General features: G+C 52.7%; 1 protein-coding gene across 3 annotated transcripts in view; it reads right to left on the reverse strand.

Annotated features, from left to right (window-relative positions):
- Window positions 1-24,485, reverse strand: part of LOC8042092 (homeobox protein extradenticle) — a 409,053-nt gene that overhangs the window by 115,331 nt on the left and 269,237 nt on the right. For all 3 annotated transcript variants that reach the window (XR_005718027.3, XR_005718029.3, XM_040222299.2), the window contains exon 3: window positions 15,864-16,108. Coding sequence is in view for 1 of the 3 variants with exons in the window: in XM_040222299.2 (XP_040078233.1) it covers window positions 15,864-16,108 (245 nt within the window). In the remaining 2 variants the exon portion in view is untranslated. The remainder of the gene's footprint in view (window positions 1-15,863; window positions 16,109-24,485) is intronic.

Raw genomic sequence — 24,485 nt, forward strand, 5'->3', positions numbered from 1 at the left:
AGTGCGCCTGGCACGCGGGCCGGACGCGGGAGCAGCGGCCTGATCGCATTAGGCCCGCATTAATCCGATTGGCCGAGCACGCCGCGCAGAGCCGCAGGCCACCCGGCGACGGCTTTCCCCCGAATCCCGGATGCCAGCCTACACCGCGGAACCGAGCCCGGCGCAGTTCTGCTTCGAAGCCCGCCGAGGATTCGGTCGGCGACCACAGCGGCGAGGTCCAGACACATTTCAGCCGGCCACCTTATCCTACCGCGCCGATCGAAGCGGGAGCGGCTAAGCTTCCGTGCCAGCTTCGTACCGGATCTTGTTTTGCTCGGCTCCAGGGGTAGAGATAACCAAGAGTATGAAACGTTCTTGGGTTATTCCCAACTAAACTTGCTGATCTCCTAATGCACCACGATGTGTTGCAATAACGTGCATAGATTCCACTGAGTGACAGAAAAAAAAAATGGTGCCGCATTAGCCCGATTACGTTTCTTCTCATCAACGTCATAATAACGTCTCGACGCCGTAATATTTATAAAGCAAGAAAGGTTCCACGCGGGCCTTTATTTTCGAATGAAACAGTCACGCCGTCAACTGAACCCTACCATATGCCCAAGTACTTGCTCCGCAGTGTCTGGAAGTGTCTTGGCTAGCTTAGTCGGAGCGATAAGTACGAACTCGGACGGCCGGTGACCACCGTCGACGAGAGCGTTCCTAGCGCGTGACGCAATCATGGCACCAAGCCTGCCTCGTTCGCGATAGCCCGTGGTTCGACCGATCCTACCCCGGGATCCCAGCGAAGAGCACTGACTGCGGCCGACAGCCATCAGTCGGATAGGACAGACAGACTGGTTCCCCGTTCAGGCTTGGGGCCGATCTGCCCCCGCGCTTCTTTCCTGTCTGGCGTCGCGTGGATCTAGGAACCCTGCGCTGCCCGACCGGGGCTTCCCTTCTGCCGCAGCAGCGCAGAGGGGCGGGCCCACCGACGGCTCCTGATTGAAGGGTGTCCCGCTCCGAGGAGCCCAGCCGAGGTCGGCCTGTCGCCGTTAGGAGCTGCCGGTAATAAGGGTCTCCGCGCGGGCAGGCCTTTTCTCGTCGCTCGCTTCCCGGGGCAGACGCGCCCGTCTCGGCGCCCATTCGTCTTGAACGGGTCAACGCCGAGGCAGGGGACCCGGCGTCCCGCGACGGCAGCCGCACGAGAGGGACAGCGACTCCCTCTCGTGGACACGAGTGAAATGGGACGCCGATTCGGACGGTTCGTAAAGCAAACGCTGCCCCATCATCGTGGCGAGATCACTTCGACTAGGCTCGCGTCCGACTCAGAATATTTCGCGACGAAACGGCCCTCGGCGCACCTATTTCTCGCGTTATGCTGGGTTCCTCCAACACCCGTGCTGCTTCGCTCCCCTTCTTTCAACGAAAATGGAGCAGATATTCCTTCAGCACGCAGTTTCTGCAACCAGTAACAGCATTGGCGTGACTCGCCCTTCTAGCTGCCGCGCTGCATGTAGGCCCGAGGTGGGGCAACGCAGCTCACCGCTCGAGGCGAGAGCGCCGAGGCGGGGCGGGCACCCCGCAATCCGAGTCTCGCGGGACGGGGGCCTCCAACTCCGGTGCGCCCGCTCTCAGCGGGGGACCCCCCGGTCGGCCCTTCCTCCGGTTATCGGACGATCGGCGCCCGGCCCGCTCAGACCGTCCGCGCGATAAGGCGCGCCCCGCTGCCGCGACGCGTACATGATGGAGCCCGACCCCTTCGCCCTCGAGGTGTTCGCAGGGGCAGTGGCGGCCCTCCGACGCCTCTTCCCGTTCCCTCCTCGCAGCACCCCCCCCCCCCCCCCACCCCCCCATCGCCCTGGTTGGGAGCTTCAGCCAACCGAAAAAGGGGGCGCTGTCATCTGGCACCCAACGCGGGTCATTTTCCCTCTCTGATCGCGTCTGGCTGAGCCCACTCTCTCATACCCCCCCAAAAAAATGAATCGTTGATAACGAGTTCTAGTAACCTCGGGTCAGAGGGTTCCAAACTCCCTCTGAAGTTGCAAAATCAAACTAAATAATAAGAATAAAACAGAGAATCCCAATCGCGCATTGTTTCGTTGGTCTCCCACAGCGTTTACCGTAGCGAACAGTTCTGTAGATAGGTTCATTCCCATCCTAGGTGGACCGCGCGACACTTTTAACGCCAAATCTGCCTTGGGCCTTTTTCGCATTTTGCTATTTGAAAGAAAAAAATAATAATAATAATAATACAATACAGGGTGATGATGGCAGCAGCAGCACGCTCCACCGCACTAACAGTTTTGGTGACATATGTTTTATCCTGTGAGAATCAAAACAGCTAATACATGTGCTGATTCTTTCGGGCTCCGAGCATTCAGCATCAGTGTCAACGAGCGGGATTTAAAACTACACAACAAAAACGCATTGACCACAATACAGGCAAATTACTAATGCCAGATGCTATAGATATATATCCAAAATGTTCAGTTACCTTATATCCCGGTCTCCCTGGTCGAAAAAAAAAAAATGTGCCAAAATCTCACTCGAAACTGCAGTAACGTCAGCCTTCCCAACGACACGGCTAGCACTCGCGAAGGTATTCGCCCAAACCGCCAAATGAGATCCTCGTTCCCTTTGTTTGCCAAATGCCGGCTTTGGTACCGCACAATACCAAAGCAAGATAGTATAAACGTCTTTTGTCTTCGCTGTGTGAGCCTGACGACAAAGACAAAGAAGGCAACGCCCGCGCCCCAGAAATATAAAGATTCGCCATAGATTCTTTGTAAGTGTAAATCCTAACCAGCCTTCGCCTAGCCGTTACTTCCCTCCTAACGGCTGAAATATCGCAGCAGAGCTTACAGCCGAGGCCAGACAATGCGTCACCAATCGAAAACATTGGCTATCCGAAATGACGTGACTCCGTCTACGGTGCAACGCGAAGCAGAAAAGACGGGCTGATTATTTAGTGTTTAATGGCACAAAAAGCAACATAGGCCATGCTGCGCCAACAGAAAAGACGGGGAATTCCTACTTTTAAAACCGTGATGCGAACTGTAAGGACGCCCATTGTCACCGACAAGATGGAAACGCCCATTGTCACCGACACACACACTGACACTGTGCATCGAGCTGATTGCCAAACTACGCTACTCAAAACAATGCACAATCGCACATAAAAAAAAAGTAAAAAAAAAAAAAAAAGAGGATGACGGACACAAGGAAGAAGTTGTTCTACCTAAATCCTGTATTGTCGTAAATGGCCCACCATGCTGCGGTCGCTCTGAAATAAAAATAAGCGCCGTGCGAATAATCTAAACCACCTAATAATGAGGAAAAAAGCGCAGTGTGCAATATATAAATATTTCGGGTTCTTTCTTTACGATCAACAACACCGATAGTTTGCTCAATCGGCAGCGGAGTTTCAGCGATCATATTCGACAACGACATGATCACCAGTGTTTTTATATCTCTAACCAGTTCGCGTTTCTGGCGTTTGTGAGTTTGGACTCGTGGAAAATTTCAGACGACCTATTCATCGGAACAAGCAGTGCCACGTGGGGAAATCCGACTACGAACACTCGTCGCTGCCGCTTCTATCGTGCCAGTGAGTCTAGTCCATAAGGCATGGCACGGAGATGCCGGAACTAGAAAAGCCGGTATCGAGCAACGTGAAGTCGGAGTTGTGCAACCGCGAAACGGCAACGCAGGACTGCTAGTGCCAACCTCCCGGAAAGCGTGCACCGCCACAAGCATACCCCCACTGCCGGGAAGCCTCCTCTCGGAATTGAAGGGAGACGCCCCTCTCGCTCGAGCAGCGCGAAGGGCGGCTGAGTCACGTCATCTCCAAAGACCGGACCCCGTGCGTCCAGTCGTCGTCCGGCACAGGACGTCGCAGTTTCCGCGTCAAAAAATCGTGGATAAAATAAAGGACAGAAAACAAAACAAGATGAAAAGGACTGACCGCTTGGCGAGAAAAAAAGTGATATCGGGAGGGCCCATTTATTTCTAGACCATTAGGAACAGGCACAGGCGCCGCTAACAGTCATCCTGGGGGCGGTCGAGGCGGAGGAGATCTGCTCGAAAGATCCTACGAAGCGTTAACTGGACACTGGTCACTCGTCGAGCGCAAAAAAATAATAATAAAAAAAAAAATCAACGAAGGGACAGTCCGAGGACCCCCGTCGGTTCCGGCGCTGGACGGGCGGCGGGGAGTCCGGCCGGACCCCAGACGCTGACCATGCTAAGCGTCAGCTACGAGCGTGTCACGCCCGGACGTGACGAATGCGGGATCTGCCGTCGCCGGACAGCCCGCGACACTCGGCGCTTTCGACTGATGGGCCGAGGGGAAGGAAGAGTCGCGTGCGTCCAGCTCAGCTCACGCGCAGGGAAGCACGCTCTCCAACAATGAGACGAGAGGAAAGACGTCCCGAATACCAACTGACGCGCTCTTTGTTATCCGCAGAGACTAAGAGCAGCAGCTGCGACGCAGTGCAATAGAGCACACGCTGAGCGCACTTCGGTCCACTTCGAACGGTTGCGCGGAGCCACACAGTGCACTGGACGTGTAGCGTTAGAAAGTAGAGTGGTCACCACCAAATCTAGACGGAACACGGGAACTGTATCTTATAAGAGCGTTATCCTAGTGGAAGCTGAAAAATCTCCCCATGACCTAGCGTTGTGGGGAACAGCCCGCTCGGTGGAGGCCGCTCGCTCTATGTCGTAATCATGGCTCGACCGAGAGATACCCAGACCGTAACACTACGAAATGCGGTCACCCCCGCCCTTTGGCGGCTTCACTCATATCCCGAAAGAAAGTTCTGCACTCATCGTCTTTAAAGGGATGCTGAACCCAACATTTCAGTGTCTACAATAAGTGGCACAGAATTCTTCCACGAGCCAGCAGCCGCCCGTGTGCGAGCACAGGCAACAAAATTGACGTCATAGTCGCCATAGTCCGCCATTCACGCTTAAGATGACAGGGAAATCTATGGGCTCCAGCGAAAAGGAGAATAATGACAAGCTTTTCATCCCCACAGTGGGGTCTGGTGTAAAAGGTAGGCTATTCATTTTGTCTAACAAGCACGTAGCTTCGACTTGTCGGGAAGGCAAGCCTGTCTTTATTCTCCTTTTGCCCGAATTCCATACATTTCACTTAAACGCGACTATGACGTTAACTGCGTTGCGAGTGCTCGCGCACACCGGCGGCTGCTGGCTCGTGAAAAGAACGTGCGCCACACATTCCGGACACTATATTGTTTGGTTCAGAATCCCTTTAAGGGAGTATTACCGCACAGCGCAACTAATACCCTTACCGGACGGCGTTCTAAATGTCCTTTTCACTAAACTCCTTTATAAAATCGGCCAATCAACTCGCGATGTTGAGTGAACAGGTGCCCTACGGCGTGCGCTTGTTCGACGATTTTATAAAAGAGCTTGTTGTAAAGGCCTTTAAGATGCCCGTCTGACAGGGGTATAACCCTCGTTCCATTTTCGATGTACCCGATCTTCGAATACTGACTGGTGAGATTCACCGCGAAGATACTTCGCTACGAAGCGCAACTACCAAATCGCGAGAAGATGACGCGTCGTTAAAAAACGCCGTCAGTCCCCGCAGTTGCTCGGCGGAGGCGGTTGGCTGTCGCCTCGCTTCGAGGACCTTCGCAACTCTTCGTGGGATCTCTTTTCGCCTCGGGGTGCTCGAAGGGCAGGCCATTGGACCGCCAAGCCCGCTCCCCCGGGCCCCCGCCGGCAAGACCAAAAAAGACGGGAGACGGACGTGACTCACTGCGGAGAGAACCGGCCTCATTTGCATGCTAATAACCGGGCGCCCGGGACCAAGCGGGAGGGCGAGCCTCTCGCGCGCGTGCCGAGGACCCTGGGTGCCCGTCCGGGCAGCCAAGGGCGAAGGGGGACGCGAGAACGGTGCGACCCCCTGGCGCGAGCCTCGTCGTGTCGCGTCGCCGGCACGACGAGCGAGAGGGCCCTCGTCGCGAGAACCTCGCTCCTGCAAACCACGGGGTGCGCTAGTGCGTGAAGAGATCCACCTAGCCTCCAGCCTGCTCACGTTTGCCATCGACTATCAAAGAGCGTATAATCCCGATGAACGAATCGAGTCGCGTTCATCCAGAAATGAACGCCGTCCGAGAGGTTCTAGCCTTAGTGAGACTTCTTCGAGTTTATGTATCATGAAGAGGAGGCAGAACGTTCAGACCAGCGCGAGGCAAGTTACAACCGCACGCAAAAGAGGATTCTTCCTCAACCTGCCTGCGCACCAGCCGCAATCCGTCGTGGAATTGGCACGGACGTATTGCTACACTACGACATGTCAACGTCACGACGATAACCTGGAGGTGAGACAAGCACTAGCTCGAGTCGAACGAAACGAGGATTCACAGCCAGGCTAAACGGGACATTCGTATCAACAATACGAATATTATTCCGATGTACCTTCGACGCGATATGTAGTCAACTCTTAAGCCCGAACCACATAGGGCGTATTTGCGACGTATTTGCTGGCGTTTTGGCCGGCGTAATCCCGACGCACAGCGGGCGTCGGGACGAGCGCTTCCGAGGTCGGCGTAAATACGCGCGTATTCGGCGATCCGACCGAGGCAGATCTCGGCGCATCGTCGTATTTCGGCGTGACGTATCCGGAAGCGTACGGCGCGGTACCAGCCAATCAGCTCCCTAGTTGCCCGAGTTGAGAGCCGGCAGTTGCTCGAGGATCGGCTTGCCTAGCTATGTGGCCGGCTCGCTGGCTTGACTCAGCCGCCGAAATGGAAGCTCGCTTATCGCGTTCGCCGGTTTATCCACGAACTGTACGAAATCGCTATATCTCTTTGGAACGAGCGATGAACGAATTAGACAGCAGAAAATACCATCGATGTTGCGGCGATCTAAAAGAATTACAAAAGGAAGGGTTTTTGAACAGAGATCGCGGCCGTCCTCTTGCCGGGAGTTTTTGGTAACTTGACGGTTGCAACGAACATTAATGAAACAGGTCTTAGCAAATTAGGCTTTGATTGCTCATTAACATTCAGTTATTTCTGTCCCCTCGCGGAACGCAATAATATAGCAGCCTATCTACATTTTGCCTCCTTCCAAGAAAGGCGGGAGTCGCGCTACACTGCACCAAACGCCGAGGAAACGTCGACGAAAAGCGTCGTGTGTGGTTTGGCGACCTTCCCCTCTTCCCTTCTGTTAAAAAAAGCGCTCGCCCAATCCCGTGATTACGCCCGCTGAAACGCGCGTAAATTCGTCGAGAGTAAGCCCTATGTGGGTCGGCCTTTACAAAACGTCGCGCTGAGCCAAATTTGCACCTTCGTGAGGACAAGAACAAACAGCGCAGTTCAACTCGGCGATAGGACAACCAGGTCGGTTCCCTCGAGCAACAACTACGGATATTGTGCCAGGCGAGGCGAGCGATGCGACAGCCCCGAACATACAGTCTCGAAATATAACAGCGCAGCAGTGAGTCAGGATCGGTTGCCCATGGTACGAGTAGATCCTTTCAACGGGTGAACTTGCCGCACAGTTGGGACTAGCGTCTGCCATCGACGATCCGCTTGCGCAGCATCATGTCCAGGTTCTTCTCGTTAAATCCCACGTCGGACGGCCAAGTCCGTTTCGCAGCCATTCGGGGCACCGAACAATCTTTTTTTTTTTTTTTTTGTTTTTTGTTCCTGTAGTGTTTTGGACACCGAATCTAAATGTGATACAACCGAGGCGTGAACCCCTCCCCCGTCTTCTTCTGCGCGTAACAACCAGAAACACTGCCATTTTTTTCTTTAATAGTTTTTTCATTCGGTTTGCAGAGCTTTGCCTCTCGGATATCGCTGGGGGCGTCAGTCTTTGCTCGGTTTTAAAACGCGGGTCGTTACCGAAGCAGGGCCTCGCCAAGACGACCCCGGGGGGAGCCGAGGTGGCACGCGAGACGAGGCAGGAAGAGCGCTCCAATTACGGGTCGAGCAATTAGGATCATGGAGCGGCGCTAATGCCGGCGCCCGACTCGCGCCAGCAGCCTATTTAGGCGAAGCGCGCCCAACTGGGTTAAACAAGGGGCCCTCGAAGAAAGGGCAGACGAGCGCGACGCCGGTGCGCGCCCTTCGATCGGCAAATTGGGCCGTCACGTGACCGGGGAGCTGCCCAATGGCCTCGGGCCGACGCCCCCGGGGCGGGACCGGGGCGGCGCCGGGCCCCAGAGCCCGGCCAGGGGCGCCACTCGGTCCAAAGGGCTCCGACCAGGGGCCCGCGTACGGAGGGGGTCCCCTGGCCGGACCCGCTCGGAGCACGCTCCATTCCACGGCGGTGGCGCCAACAACTCATCCGCTGCGCTCGACAGCCACACGAGGCGAACAAGAATAAAAAGGGAAAGACCTCAATTCTGTCCGCTCCTTTTTTTTTCTCTCTCAAAAATAAAGAAAATTAACTATATTAATAATAGAAAAAACTGCTGTCCCAAAGCTACGCGTCTATATAAGCAATGCCTCGTGCCTCAGTATGTCCCGAAGTGTCCAGAGATTCTCTTCGAAACTATCCACAAGTTCAACAAAGAGACCAGGGCATTTTCCACCAAGAGAGCAGGACGAGTCCAAAACATGGTTCAAGTGCAGCCTCAGTGTCCACCAGGAACGAATGCATGCCTGCACTCTTTACACTTTGCCACGTAAGATCTGTTTTTCTGCGTTACGACTGCAGGATCATCGACCACCATGTTCCGGCATAAAGTTCCAATAAAATAGAATCAGTTTCAACGGACTCCCTACCAAGCTAAAGCTTCCATTGCCGTCTTGTGAGATAGCGCTTAATTCCTCCGCACTCCACCGCCTTCCGTCTCGATTGCGAGACGATTTATCACCTGTCCCCCCGAAAAAAAAATACTCAAATAAAGACGGGAATTTCTGCACTTAAGTATCCCCAGCCAATGTCGGGTAACTGGATTGCCGGAACTCGGCTTGTGAATTAATGAATCAAAATTTCCCCACATAGAAAAAAAAAAAAAAAAAAGGGGGGGGGGGGGGCGGTGCGCGCGAGGAAGTAGTTCTGACGTTACTGTTCCGTTAAAGGATACGAATTTGTCGCACAAACGATAAATCTAAAGTCAAAATCAAGTGTCGCGTGCCTGTAGCTTCGACAAGCTCGTCGACGAGGTAGCTTTTGACGCTTGCCGAGTTACGCTGAGGAGGGAAATAGTACTCAAGAACTGTGACGGCCTTTCCGCTCTCGCTTATAATTAGTTGAATGGAATGTGCAGGCCAACGTCCTCAAAGAAAGTTAAAGAAATGTCAGCTGCTCAGTTCCCTAGTCATCGTGCCACACTCAAGCCCTGACGCTGGAGGCATTTCTTCATTTCGAGAGTTCATACTTGAAAGAATAATTCCAGCTTTAAAATAAATGTCGAAGTTATCCGCCCCTCTGTCTCCAGGTCGAAAGGGTAGGGAGCACGAGGACACTCCTATCTTCGCTGTGTCCGGGAATCGAAAAGAGCTTGAAAGCGTGGTGGGGACATCGACAGACCAGGAAAGAGAACGCGATGCGCACATCGAGTTCTTCCAGGTTCTCATTTCTCCCGTGATGCCGATTACCGGCGTCTCCGCACGGATTCCAAGCCTTGGCGCACTTCGGTCCTTCTTTCAATCGCTTTCTCGGCGTGATGAATGGAGCGTGGGATAGGCCGAGTCGCCCGCTAAATCCCCCTGTAAAACAGAGTCCCGCCGTCGCGAAGTTGACAGAGAGTGATCGGGAGACACGAGTCCTCGAATGACGACAGTGATTTCGGCATACCACAGAGTTGGATTTTCATATATGTTTGTTTCCACAGAAGTCGTGACGCCGGGATGCAAAGGCAAGACCAACAGGAGGTCGAAGCGGCCGCTGGTTCGGCAGGAGCGCGTCCGGCACCAAGGACTGCTTCTTTAGAAAAGGAGATGGTATTATATCAATGTCAACCCTTCTCCCGTATGGAGCTGCCGATCCAGCAAGGGTGCCATCTCCGACTGCATGACATCCCACGTAGCAATCTGTTCCACGACACTACCTTTAGTTCTTTCTAACACCGTACGGAAACATCTGCCGATGCTGGGTGACATATAGTCGGGAACAACTTTTCTTTGCATTTTGAAGAAGAGTGGGCGCGCCAGTGAGTTCCCTACACACCCCCCTCGTTGTACTGAAGCACTCCCTTAATTCGTAACGACTCCTCTATTCTCAATGCCCCCACCCCTAAAAATTTAGACCCCCCCCCCCCCCCCCCCCCCCCCCCCCCCAAATTTCAATTCCCGGGGAAGCCCCTGGGGCGCGCAGTTTTAATAAGCGCTCAAAGAGGGCGCGCCTGCCCGTACCTTTGACTGCATTGCCAAGAAAAGATTCCCCGAGTACAGTATGTAAGAATGACGGTGTTCACCAAGGAAAACGAATGACAATAAAATGTGTACCGTCATTGAGTTAAAAAATGAAATTATTAGGGCGACATAGCTAGATTGTCTAACAGGGGACATTCCAGAGCAGGTCAATTCTGTCCGCCACTGGGGAACTCCCGTTCCTGCTCGCCGCTATTCCGTTGTCCTCCCGAGCGGTGCCTCGTTCCCGACACAGTTTGCGCGATGGAGGGATGCGTGCGGACAAACGAGGTGCAGCTCGAACGAGCTTTCGACCCGTCCTCGTGAAGGCGGAGGGGCCCCGTGCCGCCGTCGGAAACAATGTCGCGCGCTCTGATCTCGAAGGAACCCCGAACCTCGGCTGGGCTCGCGTCCCGTCGCTCGGTGAGAGGGGCGCTCGTGTCTGGCGGCGCGCGGGAGCCGTCGTCGGCGTCAGTGCCGTCGGCCCGACACGGCGCTCCCATCCGTCACGCGGCGACTGGGCGGCACGCGCAGGCTCGCTCGGGCGCCTCGACAATGGCCGCCTCCCCCACGGACTCTCGCCGAGACGCCGTCGGAGCAGGTCACAGAGTTTGCGCCCCTCTAAGTGCCAAGTTCGCGTCGGTGCGCTCCACGCACAGGGCTCTGCCAGGTCCGGGGCCGACGCGAGCGCCGCCGGCTCGCTCGTTCCATCCCCCTCTCTCAAACACAAAAAGAAGAAATACATGAAGACTGACAATGAAGCCGTCTTATTTGCACGTGCTCTTTCTGCAGGCACGCGGGATGCCGGCCGAAAGGGAGGGAGCCAGCCTAAGTGCAGGCCGAAATGCGAAGATGATAGCGTAGGCGAGCTCATCTGCCAAGATCTCGAAGCTCGCCACGCAGAACGAATGCCTCTGGAGATAACATTGCGGAAGCTATTGAACGGAGCGAAACCTCTCGGCGATACCCGACCGGAAAAAGAGACTCGATGTCGCCAACCAAACGTCGGAAGGTTGAGGCTCGCTCAGACGTTTCAGTCTGGCCGACTGCGTTGCGACCGCCTGCACTTACGACGAGACTCAACACTGGCGCCATCTATTGAGTGGCCCACACCCCTTCTGGGTATATTACGGCGATTGCTGTTATGGGCTATTCCCAGCACTGGAAATGACGTCGGTTTGAGCTGATGCTTAGCTGGCGTAGTAGGGCGTCCGGCCTGGATGCTGCCAAATCCTCGAAAGAGATCGCCCACCGACCGAGGGAATCGAACCTCGGTCCGCTGCGTGCGAAACGGAGGAGTTGAAACTAAAGCTACGCCATAGTGTTACCAATTCGTCTCATATATTGGGTCCTTCTAGTGAGCAATGCCCAATGCACTGTCAATTCTAAAAGATAGTGCTAAAAAACTAACTCTAATGCGCTGAAAAAAAAAATGCTTGGAACAAGATGGTAAGATGCCCATTTTGTTCCTAACGCTTTTGTTCACCAACGGTGCGTGAACGCGACGCCGATGCCCAATGGCATCACCGTGACGTGATGCAGCTATCGTTGTGACATGTTTTGCGGATTAACACGAGACTGTTCAAATTTGTTTTATCCATTGGTGTTGTTCTTTATTACAGGCTGGCAATGTTATAATCGATTATTTTTCTTAGATACAGCGTACATTTGATCTCGTAAATACTGGAAAACCTTCAGTCTGGTTCAGGACTACAGGCTTCGAGAAGTGCTATTCGAACATCGGCACCACGCCGCCACCTCGTTCCAACTTCGAGCAACACGTCGTGGTGGCTCGCAGTAATGTAGTCCGGCCACACTCAAACGTAAACGCCCGAACCAGCTTTGCGCGCCGAATCAACGAGGGTCATCATCTGGCACGCCGGAGAAAAGGACCAAAAATCGGTTTCGAGCCCTTCGAGAGTTTCTTTCACGCGCGACCTCGGTCGGGATTTGAACCAGCCATCTGGACATCCGCACGCGCGCGCTTTGCCGCGGAACCATCGAGGCGGCGTTTGAAGTCGCGCTCGAAAGGACTGGGGAAGCAAACCACCGACGATGGCGGCCAATGCATCGTGCAACAGAACGTTCGGCCCGGAGCCACCAGGCGCGGTTATGGCGCGATTAAAACGCAATCGGTGCTCAAAAAGAACCCAGGAGTGGCCTTTTACGGCGGTTACCTCTCGTCCCCGGCGAGTGGGGTCCCGTCTCGAGGCTGGCTCTCCATCTCTGTGGAGAGAAGCGATCCGAGCGCGCAGCCCGTGGCGCGCGTGGGCGGCCCCATCGGCGGGATGATCCAATTCCATTAGAAACGGTCGCCCAGGAGCCATCCATCTCGGCGCGGGCCGGATCCGCCTAATTGACAGCCGCAACCCTTCCTCCCCGTGCCGCGCCTAAAAATAAGCGCTCCTTCATTACTCCGGCCGGGATCGATACGCATCTTGGGGCCAACTCGCCCGACCAACCGCACACAAAACGAGCCTGCAATATTAATAACGGCTCCCTGGCTCCCAGAGAACACTGGATGCCGCATTAAGTTTGGATGGAAGCGCGCCTCGCTGCACCACCCGCCTCGCACCAGGGCGCCCGCTCGGGCCAAATTAACCGGAACTCTTTCCGCAAAACAGCCGCGCTGTCGTCGGCCCAATGAGGCCGAGCTGTCGTGTTCGATAATGCATACACGCATACTTTATGGCTCCAATGATATTCGACGAGCCCCGCGCAGTCAATTACGCCATCCGAGATCCTCGCGCCAGCTTCCGGCGCCGTCGCTTCTTCGCTGCCGTAAACTTCTTTAGCCCCAAAAAAGGGGCAATTCCGTCCGAATCGTGGCAGCCATGGCGCTGTTCCCAGAGCCGAGTCGGCACGCGTTTCCCCTTTGGCGGCAGCCGGGCTCAATGTGGCGTGCGCGATCGCATCCGTTCCATCCCGCCGCGCTCTGCCGCCGGGGGACGGGACATTTGTCTCGCACGCGCAGGGCGCCCATCACGACGTCAAGACGACCGGGGGCCTCGTAGTCGTCGGCCGAGATCACTCCGCGTACAGCGCCCACATCCCTTATTCAGCCCCGAGACACGACCCAAAGCTTCGCTTCGGAATTTACTCCAGACGCTTCGCGTATGGTTACGTGCCTTGCATGTTTTCGACGCACGGTGCTAACATCCGCCGTTAAACAGGAGCGAGGCGGTCGCATGCAGTAAGCTTCGACCGAGCGTCACCCCACGTTGACGACGTCACATCTATCGGCCGACAATAGACGTACTCACACACGAACCGACCTGTAGCAGTGACCCGTAAAGGTAGCTGAAACTAGACGCGGAATGCGCACTGGGCACCAAACCCATACGGAACGAGGGAACTTAGTCTTATCTCGTGGGAGCGCTATTCTTGCAGCAGCCGAACTAGCGGCGACGGGACAACGCGCGATGCAACAGGCCGACCGGGGGAGGCACCTCAGTCGAAGCCGGCGGCTGTACCGGGGAACATACGGCAGCATATGGCCCACGTGAGTGCCAAAATCGCTAGTTGTTGCTTGGCCACCTCCGAGTCCTCAAGGCGGACCTACAGAATCGTCTTCTGCCGGAAAGCTTCCTTCTCTCCATTCCCTCTCAAGCTCTTCTGCCCTCCTCTTCCCAAAGGATCGAATATCAGAGGCCAGATTCCCGAAACTTTGCTACGACAAAAAAAGATCGTAAATTTATCTTACGACAAAGTTACCCATTTTTGAGTATTCCCGAAGAAAAATGTTCGTAAGGAATGCGTCAGCTACGGATTTCGTCGTAACTTACGCAAAACTTGCGAACCTTTTACTTCGGGAATACTCAAAAGTTTCAACAATCCCACAACACAAAGGCACCGCTACTGCGCATGCGTGCCGCTAGCCCAGTCTACAGAGTTCGGGATGTAGTAGCAGATTACGGAGAGCGTTGCGGGACGTCGTAGGCGATCTACGGAAATGCGCTATATTTATAGCCCAAGGTAACGTTCACGGGCGTGAACGAACGTTTTGTCCATACGGAAGAAGGATGGATTCTTAGTAAACATATCTCGCTCTTTTTTTTTTTTTTCAACTCAGAAAGTCGTTTATGAACCGAATTGTACGAGGAAACAGTCACGAAGAAGTCAGCTCAATTTCGAAATTATGGAGCCATGACGTCGACTTCTCCGCCAAATTTAGCGGGGAAATCGACAACACCTGACCACGAAATGTGACCTCAAGTCGCATGATGTCAATTTACGCGCTAAATATAGTGGGGGAAAATACGTGACGTTAACGCGTCATGCTACTTCAGGTCCCGTGACGTCAGTATCAGTGCGCTGGTAGTTTGCGCTCTGTGGGCATGACCAAGCTTAAGGAATTTCCAAATTCGGGCCACCCATTTTCGCTGAAATTTTAGTTAAATCGAATCACAAATCGCCTGTGCAACGCTGCTTTTGCCTAGGCACCGTCCACTGCACTCCAAAGGCTTTGCCGTGGTCCAGGGGCATGAACGCTCGCTGATGTTACATTAAATTAGCATTTGGTTGGGCAAAGCTCTCTACGTTCGTACGTAATGAACATCGCCCCTTAGATAAAATTTAGAAAACGTTTTAAAACAACAAATTGCTTTCCCAAGACTCCCCTTGCGTATCACATCCTCACCAGAATAAAATACCGTGAAAGATCGCTCAATAACGGAGTCATCTGGATGAATGAGGGATCGGCAGTATTTGAAGTACGTATTAAAACACATCGATATTTTTTTTTTATTTACTTACGCATTAGAAATGTGTTTGTCACCTGTATTCAAATACAGAAAATTGAGTATTTCAAAAACACGTATTTAGATGATTATGATTGGGGTTTTTTGGCGCAAGAGCAAGCACGTATTTAGATACTGCCCCAAATACAATTGTGGGCACTGTTTGCGATGGGAGTCATATGCAAAGAGCATAAACCTACTGCGCTTTGCGCATAATAAACACAGAAAAAAGAAAGGTACGGTTGCACTAAAAATAAATGGGATGAATACAATGATTGTACTGTTTGTGGAATTTGTATTTTCTTTTTTTAAACACGAGACCGTTATTTGAAGATACTAAGGCATAAACTGAGCCTTTGAAATTAATCTCACGAAGAATTCTTTTTTTTTTATATTGGACCCGGCTAACGCTACCTACGAATATATATATATATATATATATATAGAGAGAGAGAGAGAGAGAGAGAGAGAGAGAAAGAGGGAGAGCGACAGCTGGGCGAAAGGCGACTGCTGGTATTTATCAGTACACTCTTCATTTCGACACGGTCATTTTTTACTGGGCCTAAGATATCAGTCTATGAGAACAAAGTTGATTTGTAAATATAATTGGAAGGTGATCAACGACCCTGGTTGTATTTGTACCTTGCATAATAACACCTTTCTAAAAAAAAAAAAAAAAGTTGTTGAATTCGTAATGAACCAAATTTTCCCCCAAGTTTGTTAGTATTTCTCTTCCAAGACGCGAGTCTCTCCTCCGACTGGAGAGGTCTGGCAGAGGCGGGAGGGGGAAAGGGGCGACACGCACCTGCTCGTACTTCTCCAGCTCCTGGTGGTAGATCTGCCTGATCTGCGCGAGCTTGGCCCGGTAGTCGGAGTGCTCGATGGCGTTCTCGGGCTGGCCCCCGGAGGCCGCCGCAGACGCGTTGGCCGCTGCCCCGGCGCCGCCGCCCTTCTCGGGACCCGCCACGCCCTCGGCGATCAGCATGTTGTCCAGCCGCATCAGCTGAGGGTCCGGGGGCTCCTCTTCTTGCGTGTTCCGTAAGCTCAGCACTGCGAACACAGAGACAACAGAAAAAGCTCACACCCTTGCAATGGCACGTAGCCACATTCACCTTTCGAGATTACGCGCAACTTGCGCCTCTAGTGGCGACGACCGCGATCGAAAGCGCCGCTCTGCTCTCGGCCGTGCAGGATTTGACCAATGCTGGCTATGACATCAGCAACGGATCTCTCATCGACGTAAATAGGAGCGTTTGTTTCACAGAGCAATGTTTCCAAGCTTCCGCCATGCTCATTACAAACAGCATCTAACATGTTGTTCGCAAGGTAATGACGTCACGAGAGGGACCCACAGGAGGGCACCACAGAAACATCTTGCCACTGATAGGCCCTGTGTACCTCACTGAAACCTATTGCCGAAGAAACGGTAATACTTAGGGGTGCCCTGAGGAGGTTTCTGGGATCGCCCAAAATATGACCATCTCCTCCATAGCTTCGCCAGAAAAGTTTATATGTTGCCCCGAACGGTCTGAACGCACCGAGCCGAAACCTCGACATACAACTCCTAGTCAGCTACAAGTAGGGTGGCTCCAGAGCATGTGAATAAGATATGCTTAGAGTATCGGCACTCCGTTCCCCGATCTGCTAGTGGGCTCCGCCATCTTACTCCTTAGTTCAGAGCAGGCTCAACAGATCCATCTCGCCAAGCGTCCGGCGCATGCGCGAGGCCGCATCCATGAGGATCGAACCCAGCTATCCTGGGTTCGATCCCGACCCCTGCCCGTCTCGATCTGGATGAGCATCGTACCGGCGTGCGGTCATGTATCACTACTGCGGGAAGCACGTTAAAGACCCCAGGCTAGCGGTTGTACCGCACTGGCTAAATGTATCATCTAGAGCTGAGAGACTCGTCGCCCGTTGACACGGACCAAGTTCTAGGCTATATAAACATACACACACAACCCAATTGCTTCTTTTAACGCCCGAGACCGGTTCGTGCCGTCTCATGCTCTCAATACGCAGAGCTCTAGCCTGATTGTCACACATGTAAAAAAAAAACTATTTTTTTTTTCTTGGACTAAAGTTTTTGCGATGCATTGCAGCAGCGGTGGCGTAGCCAAACTGGCTGGGGAGATCAGTCTATTGGCAATTGTCAGATGGCCTACAAATACAGATAAGCCGACTACGAGCAAGTGGTTACCCACAACCCTTAGTGGTGGCTATAGCAGAAAAATGCACGAACACACTCAAAGGCAAAGGTAAAACCAAAAAGAAAAATGTAGACAAAAAAAAAAATCAGTTGTTGCGCTGCCATACATCCACAATTTTTCGTATAGAATGAAAAATATGGCAGAAAAACATGAAGCCAGAGTGGCCTTATCCACCCCTTTCAAGCTAAAGGGATTATGCAAGAAGGTGAATGAACCGGTAAACAACCCAAAAGCTTAACCACCGTTTAGGGTGACACTCAGTTGCAAGTTCCTTGAATGTACAGAAGGAGTATACAAGATACCTCTGACGTGTGGAAAATCATACGTCCGACAAACGGGGAGATGTTTGAACGAGAGACTAAGAGAGCACAAACACGCGTGTCGGCAGCTGCAAGCACCTGGTAACCTCGCAGCACACTGTGCAAGATGCAGCTGCGAAGCTCTCCTTGGGACCACAACCATCTTAGATAGATCACGAGACAGGACCGAGAGTGAGATTATGGAAGCTTTTCACATGGCTTCCGGAAGGCATGACACGTGCGCCAATGAACCCTCAATAGCTTTGAAAGAAAAAAAAAAAAAAATAGAACTCCTCGAAAAGATTTCGCAGCACAACAGGGCAAGCAACAGCTCCAGGATACCAACAGCATAGACACAATCGATATAAAATGTCTACGAATGACAGAAAATACATTAATCGTCCCAGTTCTTTCGACGATTTATTTATTTATTTATCTATTTATTTCAAATACCCTCAAGGTAATAAAGAGGGGAGTGGACATCAAATAATAATTACAATGTGCACATGTTAGAACCCTCTTAAACAATATCAGTAATGTTAGCTATTGAGGTGGGAAGGTGGTTCCAATCCAGTGATGTTTGGGGAATAAAAGAATATTGAAACACCGAAGTTTTAAAATTTGGCATACCCACTTTATGATTACTCAGGTATATATTCCTCATCACAAACTCCAGCGTATCTCTGTTTCCTAAAACACTTGCGCCTACATAGACCTATTGCTAAATGACCCAATCATCAACGAGAATGCAGGGATTGGTGTTCGAGGCGCCACACACGCAGGCCTTCCCAGTATAAAAGAATCGAAGTAAATAATCAAAATAGAGCGTCGACGAACGCACGTGGAGGAAGCAATTTGTTTTAGGCATTTGCTTTAGAAACGTTAGCACGTGCGGCGCGTGGAACACCAATCCCTGCATTCTCCTTGGTACTTGGGTCATTTAGCAATAGGTCTATTGCCCGCGATGACATTTAAACGCCGAAAATTATGGGACGATCTTCATCTTTAAAAACAAGTGTATAAAGGAGGAAGAAAAATAAATGAAAAATAAACAGTTGTCAGCGTTTTCACATGTACGTCGTGTCCTCTTCTGTATACCGTACAGCCTCAATATTTACGTGTTTTCGTGTTCACTGTCAGTATATCTCAATGTCAAACCAACTGGCGCAAATACAAACGTTGTTATTTTAGATGTATAGATTTCAGCAATATGAAAACCCTCTACGACGCGTTTTATCTTCTGGGCCACAAAACTTCCAAAAGCAACGAGGAAGACGCAAAAATAAAAGCAAACGAAGCTCGACACCGCATAGGGAACTGTTCGTAACAAACGTAAATGAACTCCGAGACATCGCTCTCAGCATCGTTCCGGACATGTTCAGAGCGGGACCGAGCGTTTCCAACCAGTGTGCGGCTGCACACTGATCCGGGCCGGCCGCGAATGTTCGGAGACCGAGGCGAAGGAAGGCCGGCGCCACTCTCCTCCGAGAAGGCAGCTTGGCGCGCGCGAAGCCAGACGCGACCACGAGCACTTTGGAGAGCGGCGCAAGAGCAAGCAAAGGCGGCAACATAAAGGGACGCGGCTTTCATCGGGGGAAGCGCGGGAGCGTCGCCCACAGAGATGCCGTCGTCGCCCCCCTTCTTCCTCCCAACATTTCTCGGAGGAGGCAGGCTCGACGCGCCCGGCGCCGTACACGAGCGACGAACTTGTTCGCGACGCCTTAAGAATCCCGAAAGCGATTAACGGACAAACTTTTTAATTACCCCGGCAGCGTGAGCAGAGCGCCCGGGGAACGCTGCGCGCGAGCCCATTCGTCTCGGGGGAGCAGCCGCCTTCCAAAAAGAGACAGCTTCGAGGCACGCAGCTGAGCCCCCGGAAAGCGAACCTCCGCCGCCCAGGCAAGCCGAGGACTTCGCTCGCGGCGCTTGGTCGCGCAGACTCTTCGCCCGCAGTGCGCGTCCGCCTAGATGCCGAACGGTGGGAAGGAAATAAGAACTCGGGGTTTCCCCTGCTGCACTTGCGCACCAAAGTGAACAACCGCATAAGGTCGCACCCTCGACAGGCGCATCGGAGCTGCGAAGCGCCCCAAACGGAACCTTTTATGTACTAAGCGCATCCCCCACGGATCCGTGCTTCAACTGCGGTCGAAAGGGAGAACCACGAGGCGCCCGTGCGAGCCTTTGTCGGCGCACGTAGTGTGCAGATCACTGCCCCCTTTTTGCTTTGTTTCCGCGCCAGACGTGATTCATTCCCAGCTTTCAATATGAACGGCAGGCTACTACTTCCCGCTGTTTTTGCACGATGCTGAACGGAAATCGGGAACACGGCGCTGAAGGAATGACAAATCATTAGTACGATGGAGCCAGGATCTGCGATGTGCAGTCCCTCGCAGTGCATAACAGCGCGACGAACACTTTGGTGGGCACGCCACGCCCTCCTGATAAGTTTACCACGGCGAGGACAGGAACTCGGAGGTCCAAGGTTAAAGAAAGGACTGGGCACTCTTTTTCTTCATAGTACGCATCCGACTGTATACAAAACAGCACTCCAAGCACCGCGAAAGCAAGAAAACAACGAACCGTGCCAAAATTAAAAATAGGCTCAACGTACGTAAACATGAGTGATGTGCCTGAAAAAAAAAACAAAAAAAAACGCTAAACGGATTTTTTTTTTAAAGAGCTGCGAGCGTAAATTTAATATAAATAAATAAAACTAGTAAAGACGAGAATTTAGACCTTGTAGCGTAGCACTTTTTTTAAACCCGCTAAAACCGAGTGAAGTTTATTCGTGGCGATCCTAATAATTATTTCACAATTAAGTCATACCTGTGATCGGTCCATGAATCTAGCTGAGTACAAGACCATTTCGCTCGAGCATCGCGAGTGCGGAATGTTTCACCAAGTTTACGGTGCAACACGGAGTTTGGATTGAAAGAATGGCAAGAAATAACGATTTGATGCGACGCCCTTAGTGCACTGAAGGCGAACCCTAACACGGAGGTGGTAACAAGCGTCAAAAGTCCCTTTGTCATGACGCCTCGTGTCGGTCAGAGGTGCATCCAAAGCGCCATTTATTCCCGAGTCAAAGAACCATCACCGAGAGTCCTCGAAACTCACATTTCAACAAAGAACGCCCACGAAGGCGACAAGGAGAATTCCGCGAAGTGCAAGATTCGAGACTACGCGCTTCTTCGCGACTTACGTGATGGACCAGAAAAAATATTTTGAATTTAACTCCCCTTTATCACTATACCTGTCTGTCTCAACGTAAGGAAACCAAGAAAAAACAAATGATGGTACAGCGTTGCTCGACGATATAAGCTGGCTTCTGACGAGGGCGCGGCAAACGTGTCTGCACTGCACAAGCAAAGCACGAACGCGTCCGACACGTCCGGAGAGTGTGACGCGGGCATCCAGTGGGCCCAGAAAGCCCGTCCTCTCCCTTCGGAGTGGAGGCCCCTCTCCGAAGGCGCTCTCGTCCGAGTGGCGCGGCACCGGCGGCGAGTCATTTGCATGACTGTGGTGGCGGGCGAGGCCGGCTTCGTCAACCGTCTCATCTATTCAAATGGAGGCGACGGGAGCGAGCGGCCCGACGCGAGAAGCGCAATTTATCGCCTCCCAAGTGCCGCAGGCGCGCTCCGCGACGCCCTCGGTTTGGATTTGTGCGGCGTTAATATTCAAATGCGGCGGCCAGAGTTATTACGTGGCGGGGAGTCCACAAAGGCCCGAAAGAGCAGCCAGCCTCGCTCGCCCACAGTCGACTACTGTAGCTTCGCCCCGCGGCCAGATTTATGGAGACGCCGACAAGGGGTCCCTCCGCGCACCCACGAAGGGTCCGGGCGCGGCGGCGCCAACCGAACCCCGGGCCCAGTCGGAACGGGGTGCTCGCGTTGCCAGCCTCGGCCCGCACCCGGCCGGTCCCGCCGAGGGGAGGGAGCCCTCGGAGACGGTTGCCGAGAAAAGGACGTCAACTGCGCAGCCGTGTGTTTGTTCGGACTGCGAGTGGTGCGCTGCCCGTTGAAACCTAATAATAATAATAATATTATTAATAATAATGAGTATTTCCATCGAACGCTGATGGAAATGGGAAAAGCTGGGAAGATCTCACTCGTACTGGAATGTCGCCAAACTGCCGAGCTTCCAGTTGGACCCGTTTCCGACTTTCTGCACCTTCTAACGGACGGCCAAAGTTCGATTCAAGTTGGCTTATTACAGGCATGCGGGGAAACATTAAGTGAGCTAGCGTCACGCGGCGGAGGAGGGGCGAAGTAGAACAGGAGCATTGAAGGATTGTTTTGCTTTCACCACGGGAAAACGTTCAAAATATATTTCTCTTAATTGAAAAGCAACTACTGTATATATTATCACTCCCAAAAAAAAATTTTTTTTTTTCATTTTTCAGCGCAGACGTGGGAAAAAATCGCCGAAAACGAACTTCGTCTAAATATGGCGAAGTTCGGAAGTTTGCCGCGGCATCGATACTACGTATCGTTAACATGCAATTTTGCTTATCAAATAGCTGTTAAAATATATATATATATATATATATTGCGTGAACTTCAGATTGATGACACCTCGGTCATTCTAATTCTCAATCGTTGTCCATGTTCATAAACATTGCACGTGCTCTGACATCTCAAACCCCGAGCGTGGAGCTTTCACCGGGGTTTTTATGACGTTTTCGGACCCAAAGTGTGTGCGTTTTCCTCGGCACGGTGACGTATTGAAGGACGTCTCCGAGGACACGGGAGCGTGGAGGCACCCTACATCCAGAGCCTTTTATACTGGGAGAGTTCGGCGGTTCTTTGATCCAGCCGCCAGTCTGGCAGCACTGATCAAACAGTCTGGCAACTGTGCGCATCCGCCATGATGTGCCTTGCCGTCTAGCTTGATTGCACCTTTGCATTTAATTGCATTATAATTATAACCTTAAATTGCAAGCTTCACCCTTGTTTGGTGTAAGGCTGGTGGCGGCTGATAAAACCCGTTTGCTCTACTGACTCGAGCCGGCAGTCGGCTCGCTAGAGTCCATGGAGCGAGAGACGACGATGAAAATGATCGTTCTGCGCTCTGCCAGACGTTAGATGAAAAAGAAACGGGGGGCTGCAGTGCCGTTTGAACAACGCGAAAAAGGGGTTCAGGATGTACCGGTTCCCGCAAGGAAAAGAAAGGCACAAGATCTGGGAAACCAAACCAAGAAGGGCTGACTGGAAGCCGAGTTCTCGATTGTGCGAGGTAAGTTTATGATTAACGTATGATTAACGTAACAAAATGCTTGATTTTTCGACTTTCTCCTTACGCCAACAAAAGCGCAAACGGCAAAACCTACACGCGTATACATCGCATGTCAATGGGGACCCACTCGCCGGGAGGCACATCATGGCGGAAGCGGCGCCCGCTGAGTCCGCTAGACCTAGCGGGCCGTAAGCCCCTCCCACCCGCCGAACTCTCGCAGTATAAAAGGCTCTGCCTACATCGATGCAAGTTTCTAAGGCGGTAAGATTCAGGGTGGAACCACAGCGGCAACCATCTTGTAGCGTCTGCCACTCCCGGTTGCAGGCGACGCTCGCACAGATAGCGACAACCACTTCGTCCAAAGTCGCGGTGACCGCGTGTGGGTACATGAACGGCTGTACCCGGATTTAGGAAAGAGGAAAACATAATCCACGAACCACGATCTTGTTAGGCATGGCAAAGTACAGAAGTTTTCATTGGAACGATAAGGCCTTCGAGCATACGCGCCATAATTACGCTATCGACATGATATCAAAGCACAGCGTTTAGGCTGAACTCCGTGGAGCGACGATGCGGCGAAGCACCGACGCCTTTTCCGATCGCTTTGCGCGCGGCGCAAGCCGCAGCAATCGTTGTTGAGACGCGTGAAGGCCGCCGGGGGAAATTGGTCGGTTTTCTCGCTTCATGAAGTCCAGCCTTTCCAGAGTGAGGATCCACTCGATGGAGGACTCTTCAGGGCGCCTTCCTCCACCAAGCGCCGAAGCATGACCGGGTCACCGACCGGCCTTCCCGGGTGTCCCTAAGAGGCGTCGGACGAACCTCATCCCAGTAAGTCTCGGCACCACGTGAAAGTCTGAGGTGGAGACAGCTCGTACAAGCCCGCCGTTCGATAGGGTCGTGTGCACGCCGGGGAAGCCGAGGGTCCTCTGGGCAAAGCCAGTCGTCGGCGTCGATGATGAGGGCCCTCATCACCGCCACCGGGCTCTAACGAGGGCGGCGGGAGCTTTAGGGCGCACAAAAGCCCGATGGAGGACAGACGCAGAGATAGGCGTCTAACGACCCGCACCTTCGACGCCCCCGCCGGAATCGAAGTTCGATCGCCGCCTTGTAGACACGGGGTCCCGAGCAGGCCGTAGACCAGGGGCCGTCGCCTCCCGACGGCGACGACGCGAAAGCGGTCGTCGACGACGGTCGAAGGGCCTCATCTCGCTTCAGTCGTCGCGCCGTGACGTGGGCGAAGAGAAACCCACTTGCTCCGAGGAGTCCCGAGGGTCCTTCGTCGAAAACGAGTCTAATGGGGACCACTAACCGAAAAAGCGCGGACGGTATTTTTTCCCGCTGCCACTTTCAATTCAAGATACACAAAAAAAAAAAAAAAATAAATAAAAAAATAAACAGCCCTTTTCAAAACTAGAGATTCAATCTTCGTCAATATATCCTCCCCATGCGCCAGTACGGCTGCCTTTCGATTCCAAATAACAGACGATACAAGGACTGAACGGATCCGATCATTCGATTAAAGAAAGGTGTGTGACAGACCAAGTTGTGTTACAGAGACTTCTTTCCGTGTCATTTATGCTCCTCCATACCCGTTGTGCCGCTCACTTACAGTTTCGAGATTTTTAAACGTATCTAAGACAGCGTCTCTTCCGGCGGATTGAGAAGTCCTCAAGAGGAACCCAG

This window comes from Ixodes scapularis, unplaced genomic scaffold, assembly GCF_016920785.2.
Source record: "Ixodes scapularis isolate PalLabHiFi unplaced genomic scaffold, ASM1692078v2 PGA_scaffold3__209_contigs__length_174095766, whole genome shotgun sequence".
Lineage (NCBI taxonomy): Eukaryota > Metazoa > Arthropoda > Arachnida > Ixodida > Ixodidae > Ixodes > Ixodes scapularis.